At 43.5% G+C, this 7965-nt stretch overlaps 1 protein-coding gene across 1 annotated transcript in view; it reads right to left on the reverse strand.

Moving 5' to 3' along the window:
* Positions 1-7965, reverse strand: part of COLEC12 (collectin subfamily member 12) — a 181803-nt gene that overhangs the window by 37273 nt on the left and 136565 nt on the right. Inside the window, exon 3 of the mRNA XM_023228530.2 lies at positions 79-201. Within this exon, the coding sequence (XP_023084298.1) occupies positions 79-201 (123 nt within the window). The remainder of the gene's footprint in view (positions 1-78; positions 202-7965) is intronic.

Below are 7965 nucleotides of genomic sequence, written 5' to 3' on the forward strand. Positions count from 1 at the left end.
GCAAATGTGAATTTTCTCATGCTTAACTTAATGAAGGAACACTTGTTATTTGGAAGAAAAAAAAGAGAGCATACTTACCTTTATATCCCAAAATGGCTACTGTGATTGTTAGCAAGGCACACAAAATGTATAATAATATGATAGAGAACTTCAGTGCCCAGTTATTTTTACATTTGGTACATTGTGTTCCTTCCTGAATACCTGTAAGAGAAGTCAAATTTTAATAACAGTAAGTAAAGATGTCATTTAAAAATATATCTTTTTGCATTTTGGTTCAAATACTGGGACTAAGAATAATTTTTACATATGCCTTACTATGCTATGAGAACTATTGTGACAGTAAAGACACTGCCTTGAGCAACATAAGTACTTTAATATTACCATTCTATTGTTATAGCTGTATTTAATATGACTTTAAATAACTGCACGTAACTTTGTTTCACAGAATACAGTCATGCATCATTTAATGGGAATACAGTCTGAGAATGGCATCATTAGGCAATTTCATCACTGTGTGAACATCCTAGAGCAGGGGTCCCTAATTCCCAGGCCATGGACTGGTACCAGTCTGGTGGCCTGTTAGGAACTGGCTGCACAGCAGGACTTGAGTGGCAGGTGAGCCAGCGTGACCACCTGAGCTCTGCCTCCTGTCAGATCTGCGGCAGCATTAGATTCTCTCAGGAGCGCGAACCCTATTGTGAACTGCACGTGAGAGGGATCTAGGGTGCGTGCTCCTTATGAGAATCTGACTAATGCCTGATGATCTGAGGTGGAACAATTTCATCCTGAAACCATCTCCCGCCCCCTGTCCATCCATGGAAAAATTATCTTCCATGAAACTGGTCCCTGGTTCCGAAAAGGCTGGGGACCACTGTCCTGGAGTCTACTTACACAAACCTAGATGCTACAGACCAGCGGTCCCGTCTTCTTCCCCAGTTTTTCCATGGACCACCGTAGGGGCAGGGATGGTTTCGGGATGATTCAAATGCATTCCATTTATTGTGTACTTTATTTCTATTATTATTATATTGTAATATATAATGAAAAAATTATACAGCTCACCATAATGTAGAAACGGTGGGAGCCCTGAGCTTGTTTTCCTGCCAACAGATGGTCCCATATGGGTGTGATGGGAGCCAGTGACAGATCACAGCCATCAGATTCTTATAAGGAGGGCACAACATAGATCCCTCGCATGCACAGTTCACAACAGGATTCACGCTTCTATGAGAATCTAAGGCCGCTGCTGATCTGACAGGAGGCGGAGCTCAGGTGGTCATGCAAGTGACGGGAAATGGATGTAAATAGAGATGATGCTTCACTCACTTGCCCGCCGCTCACCTCCTGCTATGCAGCCCAGTTCCTAACAGGTAACCCGGTCCATGGCCCTGGGGGTTGGGGACCGCTGATATAGACTACTACACACCTAGGCTACATGGTGTGGCCTGTTGCACCCAGGCTCAAACCTGTACGGCATGTTATTCTACTGACAGGCAACTTTATTTTTGGCAACTTTAACACAATGGTAACTTTTTGTGTATCTAAACATAGAAAAGGTACAATAAAAATACAGTTTTATAATCCTATGGGGCTGCCATCATCTATGCAGTCCATTGTTGACTGAAATGTTATGTGGCACATGACTGTAGTTTCAAATCAAATTCCATTATGATAATTACAATGATAAGTTCAGTAAAAATCTCTATATGACAAAATATTTAAACATTCAAATTTACTTATTTCAGACATTATTAGACCTACAGCAATTCAAATACAACAAAAACATCCTATTGATTGGTCCCTTGATGTCTGTTTCAGTGGCGTGCTGAAGTTGGTTCTACTGGCTTGTAAGAGCCAATTGTTAAATTTGTAAGAATTTTGAGAGCTGGCTGTGAAACTGTTGGTAGCTTGAAATCCGCCTTGCAGGGAGCATTTACACCACAGAAATTGGCAAACACTACAAATTAGGATGACCCCCATTCCTTGGCCGCAAACAACTAGTTTACCAGCATGCCACCGGTTGTAATGTATTATAACCTACGGCAGAAATTACAAGTAATCTTATAATTAACTGCCCAATATATAACAAATTTTGCATATTCCATGTATACAAGAAACAGACACTGACCCTTTTATGTTATCATAGTGATTTGATTAATGACTGTAGAACAAATAGAAAAACCAGACGCTTTTGATGAGGAGGTAAATTTTTACTGCTAAAAGTTCAAGTTTTTGAGAAACGTTCTTGTCTGAGCGGTAATCCAGCATCACTGCTGCAAGTGACTCCAGAAACTAACCTTTAAAATGAGAATTTCCATCTGATAGATTAGAAAGACACACAAGACAAAGATTGTGGATGTTTTAATGTAAAAATCACATTGTAAGGAACATCAGGAGATTCCCTGCTTCCTATGTGTGTCTTACTAACAGCGTCCCCCAGGAGCAACAGCACATAAAGAGGACTGATCTCCTATAACTGTGCTCAATAACTTTTGATGGGTAAGTCATGAGGATTAAGCCACAGTGGAAGTTTCTCTCCTTTGGTTTGTAATTTTATGCATAGTGCCCTTCTTCAGTGAAAAGAGCTCTTCAGCTGTGTTTAATGCAAAATGATGAGAGAAACAGCATATAACAATGACTGAAATTTAGCTTTCAGGGTTCAACCAATCCCTCTGGTGTTCAGCACCTCTCTCTGGCTGTAGACGCAAAGGGAGGAGGTGCATCTGTCAATTTCATGACTTAGAGCAGTGCTTCTCAAACTTTGGGGTGCATCAGAGTCACCTGAAGCACTCACTAAAACATACTGTTTCTAATTCAGGAGGTCTGAGAAGGGAACTGAGAATGTGGATTTCTTTTTTTTTTTTTTTTTTTGAGATGGAGTTTTGCTCTGCTGGAGTGCAGTGGCACGATCTTGGCTCGCTGCAACCTCTGCCTCCAGGGTTCAAGTGATTCTCCTGCCTCAGCCTCCCAAGTAGCTGGGATTACAGGTGCCCACCACCACGCCTGGCTGCTTTTTGTATTTTTAGTAGAAACAGGGTTTCACCATGTTGGCCAGGCTGGTCACAAACTCCTGACCTCAAGTGATCCACCTGCCTCGCTGCCTCGGCCTCCCAAAGTGCTGGGATTACAGGCATGAGCCACCATGCCTGGCCAAGAATTTGGAGTTCTAAGAAGTTCCCAAGTGATGCTGATGCTGATGCTGATGATGCTGTGGTCTGCGGACCACACTTCAGAACAATGTTTCTCAAACTTTAAAGTGCTTACACATCACATTGTTGAAATGCAGGTTCCAATTCAGTGGGTCTGAGGGAGGAGCTAAGATTCTGCATTTCTGCAAGGTCTAGGTGACAGCTGGTCTGAGGACCACACTTCAAGTAGCAAGGGTTTAGTTTAGAAGCTGGTCATGATGAATTGACCTTTGGTTAACCAATCCCTTGAAGGTGAAGCTGTAAAATTAGACTCACTGATCAAACAAACCTAGAGTAAATCAACTTCTTTATTATAATTTTTCCATTTTCCCCCTCCGTTTCCTTTCTGTCTTACTTCCTTATAGCCACCTGTATGTCTCAGCACCATCTCTTATGTCTAAAACTGACTTCATTTCTAGCCCTGCCAAACCAGATCTCCAACTTCCACCCAAATTTTCTTATTGTACTCAACTTAACTACTATTACTACCCGAATTCCTCAGGTAGTTAAACTCAAAGACACCATCATTTCTTCTCTTGTACTTATTCTCCAATTCAGTCACCAGGTCTTGTTAATCCTCCAGTGGGCTATTTTTCATCAAGATCATCATCATCTACAGCTTACTGATGTTCAGTTACTGCCTACAGTGTGCCAGGTTCTGAGCTAGGTCCCTTACACACAGCATCTCTAATCCATAAAAGGACTGCAAGGGGGCATCGCAGTGAGAGCTGAACTGACCAGGACTCCAACCTGTGTCGGACTCCAGATGCCACGATCTCTCCACTAGGCCATGGTCCTTCTCTATAGCCATCTTTTCCTCTCCATTTCCCCTGCCACCACCCTAGTGTGAGATCTTTTCATCTCAGTGGAAGCTTCCTCTTCCATTCCCACTGGAATCTAGCCTCACCCTTTATTAAAATACCACTGTCCTCATGACATTTGCTAAAAAGGAAAAAAACAGAACAACAAACTTTCAAGAAGGCACTCTTAACTAAAGGATGTGCGCATGCACACACCCACCACACTCCCCCTCCCCCCCCACACACACCAGTGCGTAAGCTCTCTGTAATCTGATGGTATAAAATGAAAAAAGACTCTTTACATCCAATAAGAGTAAAAATACTTTTGAAATTTAGACAAAGGAACGTATAGATAGACCCACAGACACACCACATTCCATGCTGAGAAACCATGAACTTGCTTTGGTAGCAAGTGTAAAGCACAGAAGGGCGACAGACACGGGGTGCTGGCCTGACCTCCCACTGTCCCATGGCTGATGGGCGGCATTTATTCCTTTGCGATTTTTGGACCATGCTGGGTGAACTTCTTATGCCTCTTCAGGATGATTTCTTACCTTCCACCTTAGTGGAGCCGCAGAGGATTTGGTTAGAGCAGACATTACGGTAGATGACACAATCTGGGAGCTAGAAGGTTGTGCAGGTCAAGCGTCATTGTGTCACTGATGGGAAAAGAGAGGCCCAGAGAGAGGAAGCAGGATCAGAAGCCACGTGTCCTGACTCCAGCACACTCATCTTTCCCTCCCATCCTTCCCCATGAACTGGCCCTGTGGCCGCCAGGCATCTTGTGCATGTGGTATTCGTGCAGATCCACTCCTAGACAGCTGTCACTGGTTCACATTCCGAAGAGCTGGGGCACTTCCTCACTGTGTGCATTTCTCACTGCTGACTCTATCAGCATTTAATCAACATCAGATGGCACTGCCTGGCCTCCCTTTCCACTTGACACACTTTCTCTGTCTTGTTTTCCCCCTCCCCTGACTTCTTTTTAATAAGAGTTCTGTTTTATCTTCCTCTCTGCCCTCCGCTGGGAGGACATCTGGCCAAACACACGGATGCCTACTACAAAGGGACCCTGCTGGCTCCTGTAGCTGGGGCACCCCCTCCTCCTTGAACCTAGATGGTTACAAAATAACATTCAAGAGAGATATCCCCCTGTTACCAGCCTTTGTAGTGTTTGTTTTCTTAGCATTACTTTCCAGAGCCTGGGGACTTGGTTCCCATGGGAGGTGGGGGTGGGCAGGGAAGGAAGGGCTGGGGACTGCTATACAGAGTGCTGCAGGTGACAGATTCCAGTTCAGGAAGTGAGGCAGTGCTGCCCCTCACCATTAAGAGATCCAGCGTCCCAAAGAACCTGGCCCCAACAGCACATTTGAAATTCAGTGGCCTACAGGCAGCGAGGACCTGAAGGGTGCATGCCTTTCCGCTGCTTCTCCCTCTTGAACTATCTCCTGCTGAACTCCACTCTTGGCTCATGTTTTGAATGTCTTTTCCAGTGTCCAAGTCTTTGTTATACAAAAAAGTGTGGGGGCCCAGTGAAGCCAAAATCGCTCTGGTTAACTCCTTGAGTATTCCATGGAAGTTCAGAATAGGCTGACAGTTTGGTCCCCAGTGCCCAAACTCAAAGTCCCCTGCGCTGCCCTGGTTCCAACAACGCATTTCAAGTAGGAAGCTGGCAGTGGGGGAATGGGGGCTGCGGATCAGTGAGCCGTTTGCTGGTTGGGGAATAACTGAAACACTCCAGGAATGACAGTGCAAAGGGCCAGAAGAATTCACCAGCAAAGAGAATTCCTTTCTGCTGTGGTTCTCCATAGAGAGCCTTCCCAAGTGCTGTGGTCCAGTCTCAATCCAGTCTGTTTTTCCGATCTTTTTGTAGAAAAAAAAAAAAAGAGTGTCCTTCACTCTCATATTTTTTTGCCATGTGTATCTCTGAAGGTGGGCTTGTGTGTTAAACTGGATACATTGCAGATCCATCCCCTTCCTTGGTAGGCGGAGACTGGCATTGTGGGTGAGTGTGGGGGCACTTCTGGGCTCTTTTCATGATCACAAGTGTCTTATAGCTCAGTGGTGTTGCCATAAAGATCATGTTACCAAAGAGAAGCTTTAAAAAGGGTCAATTGCAAAATCCAGAAAACCACGAGTTTTGATCTGAGATTTGCAGTGACCTTTTCATGTGGTTTTTTTACAGTTATTAATCTACTGCCTGGTGGTATAGATTCCCATAAACCCATAAGCATGATTTGGCTCTAACAGTAAAACGGATGATTCAAATAAATTCCTATAATTAAAATGCCCTCAAAAGCAACAAAACAGTAAGAGTTAACAACCTGGTTAGTTGTTACGCAATATCACTGGAACCAAAGTTAAATACATAAAACACTTTGTCCACTGAAATAACTAGCTTTTCCTTACAATAAAGGCTACTTACTAAATGATGAAATATGGAATTAGTTAGTAAAGAAATTTTGTTTTATTAGTGAGTAATTTAGCTCCCCAAATACAAATCCCAGCCCTGGACACCTTACTATGCCAAGTTTCCTAACGATGTGGATAGCCATGAAAACGGAAGCAGGACAAGAATTGGAAATGAAATCACTTTCTGTGCAAAATAAGTGAAGCCCCACAGCAGCTCTGTATTCATAAAGATGTGTTCAAACCAGAAAAGTTACTTAGAAGAGAGTTTTATGACAGCATGAACTCTTCGGCATTCATTCTGAACTTACATTCAAATTCTGTGCATTTACCAAGGGTATAGTTTGTTTTCATTGAAATTTTTTCATGTGTATTAAAAGAAAAGGCAGTCAGTTCTGGTTTGGTTTTATTGTTTTTTTTTAAGATTATGCATTATTTATTTACAATTTATAATTTATACCCTGCCTACTAAAAAAGAATTGTTGTAGGCAAAAACCAGATGTAACGGTCCCACTCAAGAGTATACAGTGTCTGCCAGAATATATAGTGGCTCAAAAGAACGCCATTATTTTCTCTTTGTGGTTTTTGTAAGAAATCCTTTATTAGATGAACTGTCCACAAATGCTTTCAATTCCAAGGAGAGGAATCCTTGCTCACTGCGGAGCTCAACCATCACATCTCTTACAGTCATCTCTCCTAGCTGGCCCCTTCCTCTTGGCTCTATTCCTATTTATTTTATGCTATGGGCACAGAGTGAACTGTCAACATTTCAGCAGCCTGACTACTTCATTATCTGGCACTACCATACAATGTCCTTCTGGGATTAAGTGCTGAATCTTTTCATTAAAAGGACTCATGAAAATACAGCTCTAGCTTGGGTCATCAATCTGCTGTAGAGTTGAGCCTGACACTGACTCTGACAGGTAACTGAGGAAGGCCATGAGACATTTCTTGAGTGGGTGAGAGTTTGCTATTGCTGTGAATGTGAAGAGGAATTGTTGAGGATGATGGCTATTACTGAGGACCGGATATGGGCCAGGAACCCTCTCCTTGTTACTTACAATGTCTTTAACAACCCTGCAGAGTAGAATTCTGACAGTAATTTTATAGATTTTAGGAAAGTGGGGAGTTCAAAGAGGGTGAGTACTCAAGCCACTGAGTAGCTGAGCTGGGAGTTGAACCCAAATCTTTTGCGTGTTGCTTCTCCAAGTTTATTCCTCTCCAGAAGTGAAAAACAAAACAAAGCAAGATAAAGGATGTCCAACAAGATAATCTAGAAAATGGACCAGTTGGCCGGGCGTGGTGGCTCAAACCTGTAATCCCAGCACTTTGGGAGGCCGAGACGGGTGGATCACAAGGTCAGGAGATCGACACCATCCTGGCTAACACGGTGAAACTCCGTCTCCACTAAAAAATACAAAAAACTAGCTAGGCGAGGTGGTGGGCGCCTGTAGTCCCAGCTACTCGGGAGGCTGAGGCAGGAGAATGGCGTAAACCTGGGAAGCGGAGCTTGCACTGAGCTGAGATCCGGCCACTGCACTCCAGCCTGGGCGGCAGAGCCAGACTCC

Source organism: Piliocolobus tephrosceles, chromosome 18 (assembly GCF_002776525.5).
Source record: "Piliocolobus tephrosceles isolate RC106 chromosome 18, ASM277652v3, whole genome shotgun sequence".
NCBI lineage: Eukaryota > Metazoa > Chordata > Mammalia > Primates > Cercopithecidae > Piliocolobus > Piliocolobus tephrosceles.